The following is a 23,382-nucleotide window of genomic DNA, read 5'->3' on the forward strand; positions in this document are numbered from 1 at the left end:
CAAAAGTAGAACAAATGGCTCTCAGCTTTAATGCTCAGTTTGCCCCTTCTATAAATGGGGCTATATCATTGCCTCCCTCAATGGGTTTTGTTCAAGAGATTGCGCTGAAACGATGTCTGGCCATGCCTGGTGCTCACATTTGGATGTGGTAATAGGGAGCCACTGAAGGTTCCTGGGGAGGGAGGTGGCTTTGGTGCTTTTATTAAAAGCATACCCCAGCCTCCCATTGCTCCAACACCTGAGGCTTATTTACAGTTTCTGGGAGGATCCAGGTCACTGGAGAATGGGTCTCATGTAGAACCCTGATTTATTTGTGACAGTATTTGATATTGTCCATCTCCACTCGTCTGTAAGCTTCTAGAGGGCAGGTGCCCAGCTGGTCTTGCTCATCTCTCTTTCCCCAACATCCAGTACTGATGGCATTGAACACAGTGCCAATCAGACGGGCTAAAACGTAAGACAGCTTAGTAAGTGCCGGGTGCCGTTCTAAGGGCTCAGCGAAGATGGGTTAAATCTTTGACAGAGGGACTTCTTCAGAGCTCTGGGTGGTCAACATTCCCCTCCTTGACCCTCAACCCCCAGCTTCCCAGCTTCTTCCCTCCTTCTCTCTGCCTGGTGTTTCCATCACACCAGAGAACCACTTTCCATCCCTGGAAAACACCCCTCTCTTGCTTGGCCTTACAGGTGGGAAGAGACCTAAGTCGTCAATGTCATTATTTGCATAGGGCCAGAGAGAGCCATTGAAGGTGCTGGGGGAAGACAGGATGTCCATAGAAGGAAAGAGAAGGGGATTAAGGAAGATTGGCTTGGACACACCCTTCCCCCTCCACTTCAAGGACCCAAACAAATGGGCAATGACAACAAAAAAGCCACCATGAGGATTTGTAGAAAAATATTTCCCTTCCCCCACCAATTCCTCACCATTTCTTGAGCACGTAGTGCCCACCCACCTCACAGCCTTTGTTCCTGCTCTTCCCTCCACCAGGTTCTTCATTCAGGTCAAAAGGTCAGAGGTCATCTCACCAGAGGCCCCGCCCTCCCCATCCTGCTCCATCATCATAGTGCCCTGTGGTTTTCTCAGGAATCTTTCTCAATACCTAATGCTTTATCGCAGATCGGTTTATTATCTAGAACAGCTCTGTCTGATAGAACTTTTTGCAATGATGGAATGTTCTAGATCTGTGCTGTCCAACAGGGTGGCTACCAGCCACACTTGGTTGGGCTATCTGACACTTGAAACAATGTGACTGAACTTTTCATCTTATTCGATTTAAACTATCTGATTTTATTTGTTTACTATTCTCCATTTTAAATGGGAACAGCCACATGTGGCTAGTGGCTAAACCACATGGTACAGCACAGATCCAGAATCCAAGCTCTTCATGAGTGGGCTGTGGCTTTCTCCGCAGCATCTCCAGGGCCCAGCATTGTGCCTGGTAAATATTTGCTGACTAAACGCCTGCAGAGATTCTGCAGGGGGGCCATGGGGCTCCCCAAGATGCCCCGGGCTGATGGTAACCTGTCTTCTCGCACTCCTGTTTCTTCTCATGAGTTTCTTGCTCGGCTGAGGGCCCTGTGTTCCTCGGTGTGGGCATCTGCATTCTCCTGCTCTGAACCCAAGCTCAGAGGCCGTTGGATAGGTCCTGGCTCATCCCAGATGCCCTGGGCCAGCCCCCAGAGACAGGCTCACTCTCTCCAGTTTCATGAACTCACATTTATTCACAGACAGATAAAGGGACAGGGACGGACCTTTGCTCACTGGGGACCCCCGGGGTCTGGCAGTTCCAAAGAGGTGATGGTGTCCAGTGTGTATAATGGGAGACAGCCAGGCAGGGGGTCACCCCCAGTCTCCATCCCTCTGGCCAATGTCCTCCGCCTCCTTTTCCAAGTTGTCCTGCCTTCAGACGAGTGTTGGGGTGACCAGTTCCTAATCAGCATCAGGGGACCTGGGGGTGGGCGATGGGGAGGGAGGGGCGGTCCAGGCAACCCCTGCTCCTTAGTGTCGAGGGCTGGAAGGGGACGGGTGGGTAGACAGAGGAGTTGCCTCTCCTTCAACTTCCTTCCTCCATATTGCAAACCGGGGAGCCAAATGGAGGGGCCGAGGGTGGGTGTGAGGGTCAGGAGGCCAGGCCGCCCAGGCCGCCCAGTCCGCGCAGCGAAGCCTTGCTGTCGATCTCTTCTTCCTCCATCTCGAAGGCTGAGTGGTCTTGGCTATCGAAACAGGAGGCGCTGAGGAAGACGGGGGGAGCCGGCGGCGACTGGGGCGGGCTCCCCGGGGAGGGTGGCTCTTCCTTGATGTGTGCGACGGGCAGCGGGAGCCCTTCCTCCTCATGCCCAGCCGGCGGCAGCGGCGGGGGCGCCGGGGGCGACGGCGGAGCCTGGGCCTGGAGCGCCTGCAGCGCCGCGGCCCTCTCCAGCTCGGCGCGGTGGCAGCGCTGGTGGCGCAGGAGGCTGTAGGCGCGCGAGAAGCGCCGCGGGCAGCGCGGGCACGGGTGCGGGGCCGGGCCGCCCGCGTGGACCTGGGCGTGGCGCGCCAGGTCGGCCAGCCGCTTGAACTCGCGCTGGCAGCGCACGCACTGGAAGGGTCGCGCCCCGGAGTGGGTCACCCCGTGTTGCCGCAGGTGCGCCCGGCGCCGGAAACCTTTGCCGCACTCGGGGCACCAGAAACGGGGCTCCCCGGCGGGGGGCCTGGCCGGGGCCGCATCGCCTCCGTTCTGGCCTCCTTCTCCCCCCTCCGAGGCAGCCCCGCACTCCGCCCCTTCGCTCCCCTCGGGCCCCTTCCCTGAGTTCCTTGCGCCTGAGGCCTTGTCGTCCTTCTTGCCCGCCGGGGGCAGCGGGGCCAGCAGGCTGAGCGGGCCGTGCACGCGGCGGTGCTGGCGGAGGTAGGAGGCGAGGCGGAAGGCCAGGCCGCAGTCTGGGCACACGAAGGGGCGGTCGGTGGAGTGGACCAGCCGGTGGCGGGACAGCGACCAGGGCCTGGCGAAGGCCTTGAGGCAGATGGAGCACTGGTGGCGCTTGGGGCGGGGTGGAGGCCCCCCTTCGCCCTCCTGTTCGCCCTCGGGGCGCAGACACGGGTGCGCTTTGAGCTCGCCCTTGGTGGCGAAGGCTTCCCGGCAGCGGAGGCACAGCAGCGTCCAGTCGGCTTGGAGCAGGACCTGCTTCTCCTCCTGCCGCCCCGCCGCCAGCGCCAGCTCGGCCCTCAGCTCCGCCGCACCGGCCTCGGCCTCCTCCTCCTCCGACTCCCGGCGCTCGGCGCTCGTGGGCGCCGCCAGCGTGGCAGACTCCCCCGCAGGCCACGTCTTGGGCCACGTCGCCTCCTCCTTCACGGCCCCCGCTGCCGCGGTGGTGGGCTGCTCCGCGCCCTCGTCCTGCGAGCTCCAGGTGGACTCGGCTGCCTCCTTGGCCGCCCTGTCGATGGCCAGCTCGACCTCGCCACCCGCGTGCTCCTGGGCCAGGTGGCGCCTGAGCTGTGCGGGCTCGGGGAAGGTGCGGGGGCAGGCGGCACAGCGCAGCGGGGGCTGGGGCCCGTGGCCTCGCAGGTGGCGGGAGAGGTGGGCAGGCCGGCGGAAGGCCTTGGGGCACAGGGGGCAGGCGTGGGGTCGGAGGCCTGAGTGGCTCAGCCGGTGCCGCGAGAGGTAGTAGGGGAAGCGGAAGAGGCGGCCGCAGATGGGGCAGGGCAGGGGTGCTCGAGGAGCTCCGGCGCCGCCCCTGCCCCGGCCTCGGCCTCGACCACGGCCTCGGCCCCGGCCCCGGCCCCGGCCGCGGTGAGGTGGGCTGCCCTGGGCCGGTGGAGGGGGCTGCGGATCCATGCCTGTAAAGAGAATGAGGAGAGATGGAGACATGGGGTGGGGATCGGGGGGAGTGAGGCAGAGAGATGAGCGGAGACAGAGAGAGATGGGGACGCAGAGGGTCAGATATTTAGCCAGGCAAAGGAGAGAGGCAGGCAGGCAGGCAGGCAGACAGACAGACAGGCAGACAAAGACAGAGAAGTAGAGATAGGGAAACAGAGACCAGAAGTGACAGAAAGACAGGATGGTGAGAGCAGGAGAGAGAGATGGGGACCCCCAGCAGAGACAGAGATGAAGAGAAAACAAAGAGATTTAGGCAGAGATGGTGCAGAGGCAGAGATCAGAAGAATGTCGGTGGGATGGAGGTAGGGAGAGACAGGGAGACAGAGAGAGAAGCAGAGAGGCCGAGAACAAGCCAGGGATACAGACAGAAGAGGAGACAGAGGGAGACAAAGTCAGCCAACTGCTTTTTCTCCAGGGGCCCCAGTGGAATGGTTTGGGAGGGGCTGGGAGCCAGCCTGTGGTGCTGGAGTGGAGGGGAGGGTGGGATTCAAAATAGGGAGGCCTGGGAAATGGAGTGTGGGTGCTCAGACGCTGGGGCTGGGAGACGCCGAGAGAGGCCTGGAGTACTAGGGCTCAGACACTTGGGCAGGGAGGGGGCTGGGTCCGCACTCTGAGGGCTGAAAGGTGGGAGCTGGGGATTGGGACCCTGGGCTTGGGAGATGCCTGGGATCCAGGCTCTAGACTCCTGTATGTGGGGGTATGGATTCCTGGGTCCCAGTGGCTGACAGGGCTGGGGGAGGGGGCCGGGATCCTAAGACAAGGGAGAGGAGGGGGCTGGGGGCCTGGTTGCCAGAATTCTCCCAGGAGGAGGGGGCTGAGAGCCAGGCCCCTGGATTCCTGAGGAAGGCTGCGGGGGGTCGAGGCCCTCAGTCCCCTAGGGGGGCCGATCTCTGGGCTGTGCCCAGCCTGTGGTTCCCCGCAGGCAAGATCAGCAGAATTGGGGCGGCAGGCCTAGGCCTTGCAGCTTTCTGAGCCCCGGAGCCTGGGGCTCGGCCCCGATCGCCCGGCGCCCGGTTCTTACCTCTGCCTCCTTTGCTCCTTTCTTCCTTCTCCGCGGCCGGCCGAGCACGGACGGTGGTGGCGGGGAGGGAGGGAGGGCCCCCGAGCGTGGTGGGGGGTGGAGGAGGCTGGGCTCGGTGTCACCGCCTAAGCCTTCCCCCCGGAAACCCGGCCTTTCGGCGGAGCCTGAAAAAGGAAAGACTGGCTGGGAAGCCGGAAACAGGAGGACTCGGGGACCCAGGGGGCGGGGAGGGAGGGCAGCTTGGACTCCTGGGTCCTGTAAGGGGAGGAGGCTGAGGGCCTGTCCTCTGGGCTCCCAGAGGGAGGAGGGGGGCTGGGGGCCTGGGAGGCTGAGTCCAGCTCCCCTCCCCTCCCTAAGAGACACACATATTCATTCATTGCTTCAACAAATACACATTTATCAGGTCCTATCTGTGCCAGGCACTGTGTTGGGGGAGGGGGGGCCAGGGGAGGGAGATGAATGAGGCAGTGACAGAGGCTTCAGGGAAAGTACGGGCTCTCTGGATAGAACCTGACTGCAGCATTCACTCCACTGCCTGGGCAAGTGACTTTCCTTCTCTCAGCCTCAGTTTCCCCCTCTGTGATGAGGCCGGCATATATTCATTAGATCCTAAGAGACCAGTATTTATTCAGCACCTACTGTGGGCTAGCTCTGTCCTTGGTGCTGGAGCTACGGTGGCAAACACAGAACCCATTGGATTCTGTCGTCAGGGAGCTCACGGTCCGCTGGAGGAGGCAGGCAGACACAGATGCTGTCAGCCTCCTGGAGAGGGTGTTCTAATGCAGGAAACAGGATGCAGTGCGAGCACAGGTATCAGAGAAGGCACTGAGCTGAGCTCACACTGGGAGTGAGAGTGATCCTCAAGGGCTTCCTGGAGGCAGCAGCATTTCAGCTAAAACCTGCAGGATGAAAGCCAAAGGTTAGGAAGGGGAAGAAGAGTAAAGGGAAACAGGAGAGAAATGTGCCAACATGGCCACATCTCAGATACCTAATGCTGAGCAGAAACGGCACGTTGCAGGAGTGTGCCTGCAGCCTGACGCTGTTTAAGATGAAATACATGCTAAACTTTGTTGGCAGGGGTATGGGGAAACAGGACCTTTGGTACGTGGCTGGGTGAGTAAACTTTGGAAGAGCCTTAATGAGCAAGCAATTCCGGAACTTATTCTTCGGATAGATCTTCTCAGAAACATGCAAGGGATGTCTGTACCAGGTGAATCAGTGCGGGCTTGAGCGTCCCTGCAAAAAATTGGAAATGAACTAAGTGTCCATGGGTAGGGGATCTAAGTGACACGTCACCATTGATCCACCAGCTGGAATGCTATGCATCCATAAAAAAAGGATGAAGAAGCTCACCGTGTAAAAATGCGGAAAGGCTCCAAGTGATAATGTGAAGGGGAGAAAAAACAGAAGGTGGAGAAGAGCCTGCAGCCGGTTCCTTCTGTGCTTATCAGTGTATTGTGTCTGGAAGAACTGGAAGAAGAGAGAAAAAACCAGCAACATTGCCTCTCTCCCAGGACTGGAACTTATGACACTTTGTCTTTTTGTACTCCTCCCTCCTTTTCCCCCCCTCTTCTTTCTTTCTTTCTTTCTTTCTTTCTTTTTTGTTTTGTTTTGAGGAAGATTAGCCCTGAGCTAACATCTGCCGCCAATCTTCCTCTTTTTGCTGAGGAAGACTGGCCCTGAGCTAACATCTGTGCCCATCTTCCTCTACTTGATATGTAGGATGCCACCACAGCATAGCTTGACAAGCAGTGCGTAGGTCCATGCCTGGGACCCGAACTGGCAAACTCAGGGCCTCTGAAGCCTAATGCATGAATGTAACCACTATGCCACTGGGCTGGCCCCAATCCTTTTGTACTTTTTGAATTTGAAATCATGTGAGTGGGTTTCATATTCAAAAAAGTAAAGGGAAAAGAAATAAACAGGGATAATAAAATGAAAATAAATGATAGCTTACTCTTGTAAGTGCTTTACAAATACAAGCCGATTTCTTCCTCCTTCCCTTATCAAGTGGGTAACGTTATGCTCCCGTTTTACGGAGCGGTAAAGTAAGGCACTAAGAGGTTTAGAAGCTAGTGAGCCTCAGTCAGTCTTTGCACTTCCCTGAGAGCTGGGAGAAATGATGGTGGGTCAGGAGCATGATTTTAAAAACACTTGGCTGATAATCCTATGTTTTTAAGGATCTATACCCAGGGAGTAAAAGTTTAAACACCTCCTGGAAACATTTAGCACCAAATTCGGGGTCGAGGTTACCTTTGAGAAAGGAGAGGCAATCAGATCTTGGAGGGGGTCTCCGGGGAGTCAGGGGTATCTCATGTTTTAAAGCTGGAAGTCGGTATATGAGTGTGAGTGTGTGTGTGTGTGTACTTTCTTGTTTTGTTTTGTTTTGGTTTTGTGTGCACTTTTTTATTTGATAAAATACACATAACATACAATTTACCATTTCAACCATTTTGAAGTGTACAGATCAGTGGCATTAAAGACATTCACAATGTTATACAAACATCCCCACTATCTACTTCCAGAACTTTTTGTCTCCCCAAACAGAAACCTGGATCCATGAAGACATCATTTCCCACAACCTTCTCCCTCCAGCTCCTGGCAAGCAATAGGCAGCTTTCTGTCTCTATGGGTTTTCCTACTGTGGACATTTCATATCAAGTGAGTGATACACTATGCGGTCTTCTATGACTGGCTTCTTTCACTTAGCACAATATTTTCGAGGTTCATCCGTGTAGCAGCATGTATCAATGCTGCATTCCTTTTTATGGCTGAATAATATTTCATTGCATGAGTATACTGTATTTTGTTTATCCATTCATTTGTTCACGGACATTTGGGTTATTTCTACCCTTTTGGCTATTGTGAAGAATGCTGTTATGAACATTCGTGTTTTTTTGTTTGAACAGCTGTTTTCAAGTCTTTTGATTATATGCCTAGGGTGTGCGTGTGTGTTCGTTCATTACCTATAGTTTAAAGGCTTAAAATATTTTTTTTTCCTAAGAAAAAAGAGGAAGGAATGAATTCAGGAATGAGGGTGGTAGGGAAGAAAGTTTTCAAGTAGAGAGACCAACATGCTGTGTGCGGAGATCTTGTCTGGGGGGAGGTTCCAGGCCTTGGATTGGGGCGTCAGAGGCGGCCAGGGCGGCGGAGAGAGGCAGTAGTTGCACGAGCGCCTGTATCCTGCCTCCAGCTCCGCTGAATGCTGGACGCATTCCGAGTGCACTGAGAAGCCATTGAAAAGGTTTTAAGCTGAAGAGTCACATGATCCGGTTAGTGTTTTAGAGAAATTCCTGTGGGACCCGCGTGGAGGCCCGGCTGGATGCAGGGGAGACCGAGGCGGGGAGCAGGGAGGAGGCGGGGCGCGGGTCCAGGTGAGAGAGGGGCCCTGGGGCTGGAAAGGAGGCTCCGGGCAGGGGGCGGGACCTGGCGCTGATTGGCTCAGGGCTGCCCTCCTGGATGCCATTCCCACCACAACAGCCTCCTCATTGGCTCTCCTCCCTCCAGCCCCCAGCCCAGGCTCCAGCGCCCCAAAATCGCATCAGATCACTCCTGCGCCCAACATCTTCCCCCGGCTCCCCATCATTTCCTTCCCCACTTCCTCGCCGCCGCCTGCCTATAAGGCTCTACTTGTCTGGCCCCTGGGGCCTCCCTCCACTGATTTCTTAGTCTCTCCCTAGGCTTCGCTCTGCTCCAGCCACACTGCCCTCTTTGCTCTTTCTGGACTCAGGGCCTTTGCACATGATGTCCTCTGCCTGGAATGCCCTTCCTCTAGATTTCCATAAAGTTTCCCTTTCTCCCCTCATTTCCTTCAGATCTTCTCAGAGACGCCTGTCCTTACACCCTAGCAAATAGCCCTCCTGTCACCTCTAGTCCTTGCTTGACCTTCATTTTCAATATATTACTTATCACAAACAAGCATTAGGTTGCCTGTGATCCGCCCCTGATTGCCTATCTCCCCTCCCTCTGGAATATAAACTCCCTGAGAGCAGGGGTTTGCTTTGCCTGTTTGAGTAACTTCTCTACGCCCAGCACCGAGCCCGTACATCAACAAATATTTGTGGGCTAATAAAGAGGAATGAAGGGGGGGCCGCCCCATGGCGCAGCCGTTAAGTGTGCACGTTCCACTTCGGCAGCCTGGGGTTTGCAGGTTTGGACCCCGGTGCGGACATGGCACCGCTTGTCAAGCCATGCTGTGACAGGCGTCCCGCATATAAAGTAGAGGAAGATGGGCACGGACGTTAGCTCAGGGCCAGCCTTCCTCAGCAAAAAGAGGAGGATTGGCGGCAGATGTTAGCTCAGGGCTAATCTTCCTTAAAAAAAAAAAAGAAAAGAAAAGAGGGATGAAGGGCGAGGAGGAGTGAGGCGGACTGGAGCTCAGGTTCCGGAGTAGGGGACGCCCCTGAAGGGGAGAACACTGCGGTGGCGGGAAGATGCGGAGCTCAGGCGAGCATGCAGGTGGCTGGGTCGACCAGCAGCCCGCGAGAGTCAGCAGCTCCGTCAGAGGGGGGGAGTCAGCCTCTGGACAGTAATTGATGCTCTGGTGATTGAGGTCGCCCCCAGGGTAACACCGCCCCCCACCCCCTCCCAGCCTCAATTAGCAGATCTATAAAATGGGGCCACAATGAGACGAATTAGGTACAGGGTCCCGCCCAGCGCCTGGAAATGGGGTGAGTCCCTTTCTCTACGGTCTCAGAAGAGAAAGGATGCGGTGGAGGTGAGGTGGGCGGGAGCCTCCGCCTCCTGAGGTCCCTATTCATTACTGGGTAGCGAGAGGCCGTCTCCATGACAACCCTGGCGCTTTTCCAGGCCCTGGTCTCTGGAGGCCGAGCCCTCTCGAAAGGGGTGGGTCTTGTCCCTGGGGGCGGTGCCTGTATCGAAGGGGGCGGGTCTTGTGTCTTCAAAGCAGAGGATTTTTTTTTTTCACCCCGAAGGAATAAGTCTGGCTGGTCCCTGGGTGGCGGTGGAAGAGAGGAGAGGAATATCTCTGAGGTTGAGCGTCCCCAGGGGCTGACCTGGAGCCTTTTCGAGAGGGCAAGTGTGGATCTCCAGGCAAAAATGTCTTCCTTGAATGCCAAACTCTTACTTGTCTTTTCTCCCCCAAAACATATGTCTTCTTCCTTAAAATTTTTTTCTTATGAAATTCTAAGATTTAAAAGGCATGATACAAACGCACCATCAACAAATAATTATAAAATGGTCACCAGATTAAGAAACGGAAGGTTGGCAGCCACCCCAGAGCCCATAGAAGGTTCTGACATGTCCCACCCCAAGCGTAATCCATCCAGCCCCGCTGTTCTGAGTTTTATGGAAAAATGTTTTATCTGCTTTTCTAGATGGTTCATTACTCACAACGCATCCTAAAAAATATTACAGCTTGTTCTGCTTGTTTTTGAACGTTGCAGAGATGGAGTCATACTCTATGTATCTGGCTTCCTGCTCCCTGCTTCTTTGTGACTTTCATTCATGTAGTTCTGTGTATCCATACTCATTCATTCTCGTTGCTGTATAGTATTCCATAGCGTAATATACCAATATTTATTTACCTACTGTATTGTTGATGGATGTCTTAGTCTGTTTGGGCAGCTGTAACAAAATAGCACAGACTGGGTGGCTTACCAACAACAGAAATTTATTGCTCAGAGTTCTGGAGGCTGGAAGGCCAAGATCAAGACGGACAGCATGGCCATCTTCTGGGGATGCCCTCTTCCCAGTGAGTAGCTGGCGCCTTCTCCTTGCATCCTCGCCTGGTGGAAGGGTCTCGGGATCTCTCTGGAGCCTCTCCTGTAAGGTCACTAATGCTCTTCATGAGGCTCCATCGTCATGACTTAAGCCCCTCCCAAAGGCCCCACCTCCAAATAGCATCACACTGGGCATTAGGATTTCAACATATGGATTTGGGGGGGGGGGGGGAAACACAAGCATTCAGACCATAGCAATGGACATCTCAGTTGTCCTGGGTCCGGGGCTGTACGTAGTGCTGCTGGGAGTGTTCTTATATGTGTCTCCTGGTGCTGGTGCAGGTGGACTCGAGGTGCTCTGGGGTTCATGCCTAGCAGTGGGATGACTGCCTCGCAGGATGTGCTCATCTTCAGCCTTATTAGAGCCTTCCAACCTCCCGGGCATCTTAAATATAAGAAGCTCAAGGTGGAATTCTTGATCCTCCTAAGCCCCACCCAAACTAGTTCTTCCTCAGTTTTCTGGCCTTAATACAAAGTGCCACCACCCAACCAGTCCCTTCTGATTCCTCCCTTTCCATTGCACACACTCACACACACATGCAGACACACTCTCACATTCTACCTCCAGAATTCACCTCGAATCCACTTTCTCCCCATCACTGTTGTCCAGGCCCCCACACCTCTCTCCTGGTGGACTGCAGTAGCCATCTGTGCTTCTGCTCTGCCCACTCCAGTTCCTTCTCCACTCAGCAGCCAGAGGGATCCTTGTCAAGTGCAAGAGTGGCCACATCCCTCCACACTTAAACTCTTGCCTGCCATTGCCTGGAGAGCACAGTCAAATGCCTATCTTGGCCCCCAGACTCTATGAGGCCTGACCTCAGCTTACCTCTCCACCTCATCTCCTCCCTCCCTCCTCTGCATTTGCTCCCCTCCTGGGCCCATCCAGAGGTCCTCCTGGCTGGTCCCTTCAGGTGTCAGATCAAATGTTATCTCTGCCGAGAAGCCCACTGGGACCGCCCTACCTTGGCTGGTATAGCCCAGCCACCTACTTTCTTAGCGTCCTTCCTCATTTCCTTCAGAGTGCTAATAACCATCTGATATGACCCTCTTCGTTTGACTACTCTTTTTCTAACCCATCGCTCATGAACTAGAATATCAACTCCATGAGGAGTTATTTTGTTCACTTCTGGATCCCCAGAGCAGGTTGCAAGGCCTGGCATGGAACAGGCCCTCAGTACAGGAATGGGGTCCAGTGCCTAGGAGACAATCTGGAGAGCCCACCCATTCCGTGATGGGCAGATCCTATTCTAGGATGCTAGATGAGCGTCTAACCTACAAATTCCGTTGCTGGGTGGCAGGGTGTAAGGGCTGGGGCCTCTTCCAAGGGGTAGCAACTGGTGTCTAAGAAGACAGATTGGCTTTGGGGTAACATATCCTATGGGATCGATGATTTCTAAAGGGCGTGTTTGATTTCTCAGGGGCCTGTCCCTCTCAGAGGCAGATCTCGTGTTTAAGGGGCGGGGTTCCATTTAGTTGGGACTTCCACTATCTCTGATTTTAAGGGTCATGCACTATCTAAAATTCTCAGGAGGGATGAAGAATCTGTCTCTATTTAGGGACCTGCCCTAAGTCAGGGAGGGAGAAATCTCCATCTCCCTGGAGCCAAGGGTCAGAAAATGAGACGACAGTGATAGACAGGACGAGGTTTATTGGGGTCCTGGAGACATTGAGGAGTGGGACGAGGGGCGAGGTCGAGGCTCACAGGGAGGAACCCTTTAGCCAAAATGGCCTTCCCCTTGGGGTTGGGAGGAACACAGAGACAGACGAACTGACAGAGATGAAGAGAAAGACCGACAGGAGCTACAGCAGAGTGGGAGAGAAACCCCAATGTCCTCCACCTCCCACTCAGATGAGTTCACAGGATGGGGATGACGTGGACCGGTCCACTCTCTAGAGGAAGGGGAGGAGTGTCTGCCATATTCTAAGGAGGATGTGGTGCAGGCCCTAACCTGGACCAGCCTATTCCAGTGGACAGGGGTGTGTGTATCTGGATCAGTCCATCCTACTGGGCGGGGGGATTTCCAACCAGCCTATTCTAGCGTTTGAGGGTGGGGAAGCTCATTAGGGTTTATCCATTCCGCAGTAGGGGAGAGAGACCTAACTGGGAAGGGGCGTTGAGGGCAGGGGGCATCTACCCTGGTCCTCTTTCCGCATAGGGAATGAAATGGGGCGTGGGGGAGGGGAAGGCAGATTCCGGCTATATCCATTTTCTGGGGGCACCAGTGACTGGTGGGTAGCATTTGGAGGGGATCCAGGGAAACTCGGGGACATGGTCTCCCACATTCTCCAGATCAAGGTCGTTGGGAATGATGGCTCTCAGGGGGAGGGACAGCCCTCCCTTGCGGGAGGGGTGCCCATCTGTAATTATTAGGGCCCTCAAGATGAGAAGTACTTGGGGAGACCCGTTTTTCATTCCTAGGCCCCCGCAGCTCAGGGGCCTGTTGATTTGGGGGTGCACAGCACGTATTCCAGGGGCCTCAAGCTCAGGAGTCTCCCCGTAGATCCGGGCCCCGAGGTGAGGACTGTCTCTGTTTATTTGCTGTCCCCCAGCTCAGGGGCCTGGGTCGGGGTTCGGTGGCTCCATCTCTCCAGCCGGGGTCCCCTCATCCAGCCCGGGGGAAGGGGCGTGGGGGGCCGCGTCAGTCCATGCCCCGGTGCAGCTTCAGATGCCGAGAGAGGTTGCTGAGCGTGATGAAGCCCTTGCCGCAGATGTGGCAGGGGAAGGGCCGCTCGGTGCCGTGCAGCAGCCGGTGGCGCTTGAGGTAGCACTCGTGGCGGAAGAACTTGCCGCACTCGAGGCACGGGAACGGCTTCTCGCCCGTGTGCACCAGCACGTGCCGCTCCAGGTCGCGCGGCGAGCGGAACAGCTTCTCGCACTCGGAGCAGCCGAAGATCTTCTTGCCGCGGCCCGAGCCGGACGCGGGCTCCCCGGGCGCGGGCTCCCCGTCCGGGGCCGCCGCGGCCGCCTCCGCGCCGCCGCCCTCGCCGTGGCTGGCGCGCCGGTGCTCCTCCAGCGCCGCCAGGGCCGCGTACAGCGCCCCGCAGTGGCCGCAGCCGTAGGCGGCCGGGCCCGAGTGCGCCTCCAGGTGGCTGGCCAGCGCCGGCGCGGACGCGAAGAAGGTCCCGCAGTCGCACTGGTACAGGGTGTCTTCCGACGGCTCGGCCGCGGCCGCGGGCGCAGGGGCCTCCCCGCCGCCCTCGGGCAGCAGCGCCCCCAGCTCGGGCACGCCGCCCCCCGCGCGGCCCCGGAGCGGCCCGCCGTCCCAGGCCGGTTGGGCGTCCCCTGCCTCCGCTGCGCCCCCCTCGCCGGCTGTCTCGGGCCCGGCGGCGGCGCCCCCCGAGGCCCAGGCCTGCGTGGGGGGCGCGCCGGGCCCCTGCAGGTCGTGCGTCAGCTTGTGCCGCTCCAGCAGCGCGGGGGCGTTGAAGTCGCGCTCGCAGCGCGGGCACTTGAATGGCTTCACGTCGGTGTGCGCTGCCCAGTGGGCCGCCAGCTCGCGGCCGTGGTCGAAGCGCCTGGCGCAGGCGCCGCAGGCGAACGGGGGCAGTGAGGCCGCCGCTGCAGCTGCCGCCTCCGCCAGCCCCCAGCTGCCCGGGCCCGCGCCTGCCCCCTCCGGGCCCTCTCCGCCGCCGGCCCCCGAGCCCCCGCACACCGAGCAGGGCCCCACGTTGCAGCAGACCGAGCAGGGTGCGCTCAGGGCCGGCAGGCCTGGGCCGGGCTGCAGCGGGGACGGGAGCACCCCCCGATGCTGGCGCTTGAGGTGGCGGCCCAGGCTGGAGCGTGAGGAGAAGCGGAGCTCGCAGACCAGGCAGCAGTAGGGCTTCTCACCAGTGTGGACGACCTGGGAGGGTGGGAGGAAGAGCACAGCATCAGGGCTGAGGGTCTAGCCCACAGGACAGATTCCTGGACTCCCAGAGGGATGCGGCCCGCGCTGCCTGCCACGCCTACAGGGCCAAGACCCAGCTTCAAGCTTCTCACTCTCGTTCTCTGCTTTGGGCTGTGCTAGCATGCTTTTAGTTCCTGCAGCCTCAGGACCTTTGCACGTGCTGTTCCCTCAGACTGGGAAACTCTTCCTCCCCACTCTTCCTAACTCCTACTCATTTTCAACAAGCCCATCTAGGAGTTTGGGACTCTCTGGGAAGGTGGCTAAGTACGAGGGCTCTGAGCACCGACAGACCTGGGTTCGAATCCCATCTCTGCCTTCTACCCTCGGTGAAAACTTGGATAAGGAACTGCATCTCTGGGACTCTGCTTTTCTCCTCTGTAAAATGGGCACAATGAGACGTGCCATCTCACAGCCTTGCTATGAGGATAGGGCAAAATCATCACAAAATAACTACTGAATTCCTAGAAACTAGAATTATTATTGACAAACTTCCCCATGTCCTATGGATGTCCTCTAAACCAGTCGATGTTCGGGGGGAGGTGGAGAGGGCTTTTCATAATCCCCTGGGGTGGGAGGTAGCTTTTCAAGGTAAATGTCCAACTTTCTAGAGCAAAACTGTCTGATAGAACTTTCTGCCACGATGGAAATGTTCTATATCTCTACTGTCCAAAATGGCATCCACCAGCCACATGTGGCTATTGAGCCTTGAAATGTGGCCAGTGAGACCGTGCCTCACAGAGGTCTCTATCGATATTGGCCCTTGTTGTTTATTTAAGAGTCCTGCAATAGCAGAGACAGATCTGAACACACAGTCCTATTGACTGGTAGTGTCTGCCTGGAGAGCTGTAGGGAGAGCTGTGAGGCTGGATGTGGAGTGCAGTGCTTGATTAGTCATGCCTACCAGGGGCATGGATCTGAAGAAGGGACTGGGAGTGGTACCCTTTGCCACTCTGACTCTAGATGTGGTGATGTGACAGGAGTACCCTGTGGGTGCAGTGAACTCTATCCTGTCACTGATTTTCTTCTCTCTCCACTCTGACTTTTTGACCCAACATGGTTGCGCTGGCCTCAGGACCTTTGTATGTGCTGTTCTCTCTGCCTGGAAGGCTCTTTCCAATGACAGGCTCCTCTCTTGTCCTGTAAGTCTCAGTTTATCTCTCAGCTCCTCGAAAATCCTTCCCTGAATCTAGGCCCCTGGTTGGCCACATTATTCTCTCATTGCACCCACCCTCTCTCTTCAGAGCTTATGGCTCATGTCACACTTAGTATCTACATTGGGCTTCTGTGTTGTCTGTCTCCCCATCAGGTAAGGGTGGTGAAAATAGGGACCATATTGAATTTGGTCCAGAATCTGGCACAGAGTAGGTGCCACAGGCCCAGTAGGATCTCCCACTTTCTCCTGGGCCACCCTGTCCCTGGTGCTCTGTGCTCCAGCCACATCAGCCTTTCTTCAGCTCCTCAGAAGCCTGCCTCGCTTCCTGGAGAGTGCACATCCTGCCCCTGAGGCTGGAAAGCCCTTCCTGCCTGCACCTTGCCGCTGCCTGGTTACTGCCCTCCCACTCCTCAGAGGCGGCCCGTCCATCACCTCTTTCTTCAGAAAACCACCACCATCCCCAGCCCCGACCCAGACCACTTCAGGTCTCTTGTATTAGCCTCGGAATACAGTTACCCTCTGCCCTCACATGTCTCAATTACAATTTGACATTTATTAACCTGGTTGTTGCATTGATGTTTCCCTCACTAGACTCTAGGCTCTGGGAGGGCATGAAAGGGGTGGACCGTGTCTGTTTGTCTCGTCTCTTTTTTAAAGAGCCTAGCACTGAGCCTGCATATGGTAGGTGCTCCTTAAATGCTCAGTTGTATTATAACCTACCAGTGGGCAGGGGTGAGACCTCAGAGGGCTGTGAATGTTACATCAAGTTAAGGAGCTCCCCCGTCATCCTAAGGATCAGGGGTTTTGGGGGGGGGGAGGTGTTCCTGGTCACTCTGTGACATTCGCAGAGGCTGAATGTGATGGGGAGAGACAAGAGGTAGGAAGATCACTTAGAAAGTTGGGGCCAACATCCAGGATGTGAGGTCGTGAACTAAGACAGATGCCACAGGGTCAGAGAGGAGGGGAAAGTGTGAAAGACCAATGATATGTCTGGTTTTACTTACCCTCATAGCGTGAGTGTCTGGCACACAGAATGATATCCCAGCTCCTTACAACAGCTGGGAAGGTTGTACGTGACTTCCACCTCACCTCCTCCTGCTCTGCCCCAGGCTCGCTCCACCCAACCACACGGTCTCCCATCACTTCCTTGAACACACCAAGCTTCTTCCCACCTCAGGGCCTCTGCACTTGCTATTCCCTCTGCCTGGAATGCTGTTCCCATGCCGGACTCCTGCTCATACTTTAGTCTCAGCTCAAATATCACCCTGCCCTGCCCTTCCCCACCTTGTCCGGTAACTCATAGCTGTCCACTCTTTACTCTTGACATTGACTTCTTGTTCTTTTTAAAAAATTTTCTTCCCAACACTTCTCCCTTTCCAGAACATTCTGTCTGTGCATTTGCTTTTTTGTTGATCATCTGCCTAGCTACTGACCACCTCCAATGGAATGTCAGTTCTCCAAAGGGACAGACTTAATTGATTTCACCTTGGTGACCAGGTGTTGGGAGCAGGGAAAGCATTCAATAATCACTGAACAAATAAATTTGTTTCTTTTTTCTTTTGCTGAGGAAGATTCACCCTGAGCTAACACCTGTTGCCAATCTTTCTCTGTTTTGTATGTTAGCTGCTGCCAGAGCATGGCCACTGACACATGAGTGGTGTAGGTCTGCCCCAGAAGCAAAGAGCTCTGAACTTAACCACTAGACCATGGGGGCTGGCCCTGGTAAATCTATTTTTAAAAACGGTAAGCGAATGATAAAGAAAATTGCAGATGCTGGGGTGTTGGGGTATGAGCAGGGGAGGAGAGAAGCGTACAGGTGCAGTGCGTTTCCGGTGAACGGTTCACTTCGTGCGGCCCAGGGGCCGGCCTGCGGGACTCACCTGGTGGTGCAGCAGGCCGGTGGAGTCTCGGAACCCCTTGGGGCAGGCGGAGCAGCGGTAGGGCCGCTCGCCGGTGTGCGAGCGCAGGTGGTTGGCCAGGTTGAAGCTGTGCTTGAAGCCCTTGCCGCAGCGCGGACACGCGTGGGGTTTGAGCGCAGTGTGCCGGGCGAAGTGGCGCCGCAGGTCCGAGCGGTAGCGGAAGCTCTTGCCACACTCACTGCAGTGAAACGGCACGCGGGGGGCGGCAGCGGGCGGCGCGGGGGCCGGGGCCGGGGCGGGGACCGGGGGCGCTGGCAGCGGGGCCTCATCCATGGTGGCGCGGCGCGAGGGCAGCGGCTCTCTGGGGCAGGGGGAGACAGGGAGGGCGGGTGAGGGAGTCACCTCCCCATCAGCGCTGCCCCACCAGGCTCCTTGGACTCGCAGACCCGCAACCTGTCGCCTGGGAGCCACGCCCACCTCAAAGCCACGCCCACTGCCCTTTAAGCTCCTCCCACTCTCCTTCAAACCCTTCTCCCACTTATTTTCCAATCGCCATAATCACCGCCTAGTCGCTTCTTCGTCACTGAGTGTTTTGAAGCCTCTCCCCCTCTTTTCGAACGGACCACTGCTCCTCTCCAAGCCCCACCCACTGTGGGTAAGCCCCACCCCCTCCTGTTCAGGTCCCGCCTACTTCTTCCAAACTCGGCACACTGTTCCCCGAGCCTCTTGTATTCCTTTGACAAGTCCCTTGCCCTCCGAAAGCCCCTCCCACTCTTCTTTGAAGACGAAAGCCATCTTCAGAGGAAGATACACGTTCTTATTGAATTAGAGGACAAAGATGTGGGGCTAAGCACACTTGAGTGAACCTTCCAGGGCGCCCAGAGCTAGCCCTGGAACCTCGGATAAAACCAACTGAAATTCTTTCCGTGCGCAAAATGGGGATAATAGGAGAACCTACCTCATGGAGTGGTGGTGAGGACTAAGCAAAATTGTGGCAATGTGTGCTGCGTGCTTACTTAGGTGGGCGCACAGCAGACTCAACAGGTAGGCTGTTTTGATTACTACTATCCGCGAAGTTCCTCCGAGATCCCTCTTGGAGTCCCACTATCTCTTCACTAAGATCTGCCCCCAAAACCCCACTCAACTTTTCCTTTCAACCCAGCCTCTAAACAAAGCTCAGTCCTTTCCAAGATCCCCTCCACTTAACCCCTCTCACTTTCTCAGTCCCTGTGAGTCCTGCCCCATTTCGTCTAAGACATTTCACCTGCAGTGTAAAGAGGATATTTCCACCAAAACTCCCCAAATCACACGCCTAACCCACTTCCTCATTATGCCCACCACTTTCTCTAAGCTATACCTCCAGACAAGCTCCACCCCTTCTACTCTAAGCTCCTCCCACCTTCGCCCCGAGCCCCTTTCCCCACTCAGCCCCAATTCAGACCCTCAACCAAGGGCCGTCCTACCATTCTCTTTGAGCCACGCCCCTTTACCAAACCCCACCCCTTCGCCTAAGCCCCTCCCACTTTGCACCCACAGCCCCGCTCCCTCTAACAAGCCCCGCCCACTTCCAGTCTAAGCCACGCCCACTCAGGCTCCTCCCAGCCATTGCTCCGCCCCAGCAGTTACTAAGCCCCGCCTCCTCCCCACCCGGTAGCCTGCGGGGCCGGCCCCCCCTCCTCAGTCGGCTCAAGGACCCAGGCCCCTAGAGCCGGCCTTTTGTGCCCCTCCCTCCTGTGCCTAAAAGGTGCGGCCCCAGGCGCCCGGGGAGGGGGCAGGTCAGGCGAGACCCGCGGCCGGGCGAGTCCACCTCGCTCGTACGGAGCGGGGGTTCTGGAGCCCTGGGGCGGCCCCGGGAGGCCGGGAAAGTCAGTCGGCTTTCCTCTTTAATTACTTACACCTCCCTCTGGGCGCCGACATTTTGGGCAGCGGGGGCAGCGTCACTTCCACCCGGGGGGCCCCTGGACTTCCGCCTCGGCTCCCTTCTCCCCCGCACTCCCCCTTTCTCCCGCCCTCTTGGCTTCCCCCTCCCGGCCGCCCGCCCTTGTGCCTCTTTCCCGTCCCTTTCCCAGCACTGGGGGTTAGAGAAGCCGGCTTGGCGCCATCTTGGGTGAGGGCAGGGAGAAGGGGCGGGGCTTCGGGTGACCCCCGGCGCCATGCAGACTAAGGGCAACAGGCTCGGCGCGAGGCTCCTGCCCGCCGTGTCATCGCTGGCGGGTGATAACGCAGCTAAGGACATATTCGATTTCCTTTTCGCAGCCTCAGGCTCCTCGTGAGTAGGAAGTAGAGTTGCATCCGGAGAAAAGACAAATCGAAGTTGCCCGACTGCGATACAGAGATAGGACGAAAGAGCAGGCTCCATCTTGTGTTTAGCCTTCCAGTGGGCTTTGAAGCCTATCAGGCGCCATGTTAATTACGGGAACGAGCGGCCATTTTCCCGTTCCTCATCCTTTCGGTACCTGTCTTTGATTGGGTCACCGGCTGGGTGCTTTGTGGGAGGAAAGACATTGCTACGTGGTTGGGGATGTGCTGGTGGGGTTATTTCCCGCAAGGGGCCAGCAAGGGCGATGGGTGCGCAGGCGCAGTTTGCGGGAGTGGACGTGACCGGTCCTTAGGACCCAGCGCGTCCCCTTTGTTCCCCGCGGGCGCGGGCCCGACGGGGAGGGGAAGGAGGAGGGGGAGGGGAGGGCGGGGCCGCCGGGCGTCCGCTCCGAGGGGTGGGGCCGTCCCGCGCGCGCGCCGCCGAGGGGCAGGGCCCCCTGGCCCCCGCCCCTTCCCACGCGCCAGCCCCGTCGCCCCCCGCGCGCGCACACTCGCGAGCCCCGGCGACATGCAAATGAGGTACCCGAGAGGCGGGGGGCGCGGGCGGGGGGAGGGGAGCGGAGGGGGGGGACGCCCGGGGCTGCGCGCTCGTGCAGCGCGCCCCCTACACCTGCTCCCGCTCCCGCGCTCGCCCCGGCGCGCGCGCCGACCTCGCGCCCCGTGGTGCCGGCCCGGGCGCGCGCGCGCAGACCCCCTTCCTGGCGGCCCTCGCCGTCCGCGGCCCGGCGCTGCTCATTGGCCGCCGCCCCCGCAGGGCCCGCCCCGCGCTCGGGGCCGACGGGCGCGCGCCTGCACGGGGCGGACGGAGGGCGAGGGGCGAGGGCATCGTTCCAGAGACCCAGGTTCTAGTCCAGCCCCCTCCCACCGGAGGGCACCCTGTGATCATGGAAAAGTGGCTGCCCCTCTCTGGACCTCAGTCTATGTGCCTGTTCCGAGGGGGTGCAGTGGTACCTGCAGCCTCTGCTCCTGATTGCACCTGTGCCTCCTTTTCCCTCCCCTTTATTACACCCCAGTCCCCTGATCCCAGGCTCTGATGATGATGATGGGGGGCGTGCTGGCAGTTTATTGAGTGCTTACTGTGTGCCATCCGACAACCTTGTTATATCCGTTTTACAAAGGGGAAACTGGCTCAGAGAGGCAAAGCCACTTGTTAATTAGTGGCAGAGCTGGATTCTAACCCAAGACCAAGGGACCCCATGATGTCTCCTTGGGTCCACTTCTTATCCCTCCCTGGGCCATTGGGGTCCGCAAGATCTGGTTTGAGTCTTGGCCCTGCTGCTTACTGGCAGAGGGAGGGTGGGCATCTGACTTGGCTTTCTGGTGCCTCGGTTTCCCCATTTGCAAAATGGGGGTGATTTACCCTTATTCAGAGGGTTGGTGTGGGGCTTAGCTACTCACCAAGATAGTAAGAGCTAACGTCCCCTAAGTGCTGCCTGGTACTGAGCACTTGGCTTTATGCGTATTATCCTTAGCACGTTGCCTGTAGGTGGAACTATTCATCCTGTTTTGCAAAAGGCTTAACTGAGGCTCAGAGAGGTGAGTACCTTGCCCAGGGCGGTTCAAAGAGTAAGTGGGGCTGGCCCCAGTGGCGCAGCGGTTAAGTTCACACGTTCCGCTTTGGCGGCCCGGGGTTTGCCCGTTGGGATCCCGGGTGCGGACATGGCACCGCTTGGCAAGCCATGCTGTGGTAGGCGTCCCACATATAGAGTAGAGGAAGATGGGCACGGATGTTAGCTCAGGGCCAGTCTTCCTCAGCAAAAAGAGGAGGATTGGCAGTAGTTAGCTCAGGGCTAATCTTCCTCAAAAAAAAGAGTAAGTGACAGACTCGGGAAGCGAACCCAGAACCTCTCACTCTGGATCCCAGACTATTAACAGCTCCAAAAAATTTCCTCCTTCACGCCTCAGGGCCAAGCACCACCCGAAACCAGTGCCTTTCTTCTTCCAGACCCATTTTCTTTTCTTCTTGGAAGACCCTCCCCCTCCCATTCTGCCAGATAGGAGTGGGGACAAAAACATCTCAGAGGCCTGTATGGCTCTGGGGTTTTATGGGCTCTCAGTTTTGAGGATCGCAATACTAACCTGCACCCTCTGTTGGGACTCTACCCTCCCTGGACGATTTTCCATTATTTCGGCTCAAGTTGACCCTGAACGTTTAGATCCAGGGGAGGGGTCAGGGAGGCTTACGGTGTACCGTGGGGCTGGGGGCAGTGCTTGCTTACCAGGTGGTACAGAACTATCCTGCTATTTTACCCACCAGCGTGACTATAATTACGTGTCGAAGTGAATGTCAGCCATGCCCAGGTCAAGAGACTCGGACCCAGGGATGGCGAGGCGTTGGGGAACAAGGGGTGCTCCAGACCCTCCCCGCACTGACGGCTGCCCCCTCTCTCCTCTTAGCCCGGCTCCAGTGCCCAGACCCAAGCCCCCCACTGCTCAATGGACACCCCCAGCCCAGACCCGTTGCCTTCGCCTTTGCCCGGGGAGGAAGAGAAACCTCTGGCCTTACCTCCTCCTGTTCCCCGGGGCCGCCGAGGCCGACGTCCTGGGGGGCCCACCTCCTCGAATCGGACGCTCAAGGCCTCCCTCCCTCGCAAGCGGGGCCGCCCCCCCAAGTCGGGGCAGGAGCCCCCGCTGGCGCAGGGGGTGACAGCCCCCGTGGGCAGCGGCGGTGGCAGCGACCTCCTGTTGATCGATGATCAGGGTGTGCCCTACACAGTCTCTGAAGGGTCAGCGGCAGGCGGGCCTGAGGGCTCTGGCCCTAAGAAGGCCCCGCACTTCTGCCCGGTGTGCCTGCGGGCCTTCCCCTACCTCTCCGACCTGGAGCGCCACAGCATCTCGCACTCAGAGCTGAAGCCGCACGAGTGCAAGGATTGCGGCAAGACCTTCAAGCGGTCCAGCCACCTGCGGCGGCACTGCAACATCCATGCCGGCCTGCGGCCCTTCCGCTGCCCGCTGTGCCCCCGCCGCTTCCGCGAGGCGGGCGAGCTGGCCCATCACCACCGCGTCCACTCCGGGGAGCGCCCCTACCAGTGCCCGGTCTGCCGGCTGCGCTTCACGGAGGCCAACACTCTCCGGCGCCATGCCAAACGCAAGCACCCTGAGGCCATGGGGGCACCCCTGTGCCCCCCGGACCCAGGGCCTGAACCACCGTGGGACGACGAGGGCATCCCGGCCACGGCAGGGGCTGATGAGGAGGAGTTGGAGGGCAAAGAGCTGGCCTGACCCACACCCCCAGCTACCGCTCCCCGGGCCGGGTTTAGAGCTGGGAGTTCGGCTGGTGCTGGGCCTGGGCTGGGAGGTCGGGACACTCTCCTGTCTGGCGGTCTTCCCGTTGTGGGAGGGGCTTGAGGGTGAGGACCTAAACTTCTGGTTCTTGCTGCCTCCTGCCATCTTCCCGCGGACTAACAGGCCCTTGGAGGCAGGGGCTGTGGAAATAAATCTCTGCCTACTGGCTTCCTGTGTGTGTTCAGTGATGGTAGCATGGCTGCCCCCCTTCCCCTCCCCTCAAATGTTTTTCCACTGCTACACCACCCCAAAAGGAGCACATGGAATTT

At 57.6% G+C, this 23,382-nt stretch overlaps 3 protein-coding genes across 7 annotated transcripts; 1 reads left to right on the forward strand and 2 right to left on the reverse strand.

Moving 5' to 3' along the window:
• Positions 1-1,699: 1,699 nt before the first annotated feature.
• Positions 1,700-5,012, reverse strand: ZNF579 (zinc finger protein 579). Its single transcript, XM_044759906.2, has 2 exons — positions 4,873-5,012; positions 1,700-3,811 (listed from the first exon to the last, which is right to left on the reverse strand). The coding sequence occupies exon 2, from the start codon at positions 3,807-3,809 to the stop codon at positions 2,118-2,120; it is 1,692 nt and encodes a 563-aa protein (XP_044615841.2). The 5' UTR covers positions 3,810-3,811; positions 4,873-5,012; the 3' UTR covers positions 1,700-2,117.
• A 7,232-nt stretch (positions 5,013-12,244) lies between these two features.
• FIZ1 (FLT3 interacting zinc finger 1) lies at positions 12,245-19,868 on the reverse strand. 2 transcript variants are annotated; one of them, XM_014856707.3, is made up of 3 exons: positions 19,405-19,868; positions 17,531-17,870; positions 12,245-14,452 (listed from the first exon to the last, which is right to left on the reverse strand). In XM_014856707.3, exons 1-3 carry the CDS (start codon positions 19,866-19,868, stop codon positions 13,253-13,255), a joined length of 2,004 nt encoding a protein of 667 aa, XP_014712193.3. In that variant the 3' UTR covers positions 12,245-13,252. The 2 variants fall into 2 exon arrangements, with proteins under 2 accessions (XP_014712193.3, XP_070354337.1); XM_070498236.1 differs by lacking the exon at positions 19,405-19,868 and adding an exon at positions 18,468-18,968.
• Positions 19,822-23,281, forward strand: ZNF524 (zinc finger protein 524). 4 transcript variants are annotated; one of them, XM_070498237.1, is made up of 3 exons: positions 19,832-19,961; positions 21,301-21,364; positions 22,226-23,281. In XM_070498237.1, the coding sequence occupies exon 3, from the start codon at positions 22,265-22,267 to the stop codon at positions 23,048-23,050; it is 786 nt and encodes a 261-aa protein (XP_070354338.1). In that variant the 5' UTR covers positions 19,832-19,961; positions 21,301-21,364; positions 22,226-22,264; the 3' UTR covers positions 23,051-23,281. The 4 variants fall into 4 exon arrangements, with proteins under 4 accessions (XP_044614944.1, XP_070354338.1, XP_044614943.1 ...); XM_044759010.2 differs by lacking the exon at positions 19,832-19,961 and adding an exon at positions 20,214-20,347; XM_044759009.2 differs by lacking the exon at positions 21,301-21,364 and having other exon boundaries at positions 19,822-19,961.
• Positions 23,282-23,382: the final 101 nt, after the last annotated feature.

This window comes from Equus asinus, chromosome 26 (assembly GCF_041296235.1).
Source record: "Equus asinus isolate D_3611 breed Donkey chromosome 26, EquAss-T2T_v2, whole genome shotgun sequence".
Lineage (NCBI taxonomy): Eukaryota > Metazoa > Chordata > Mammalia > Perissodactyla > Equidae > Equus > Equus asinus.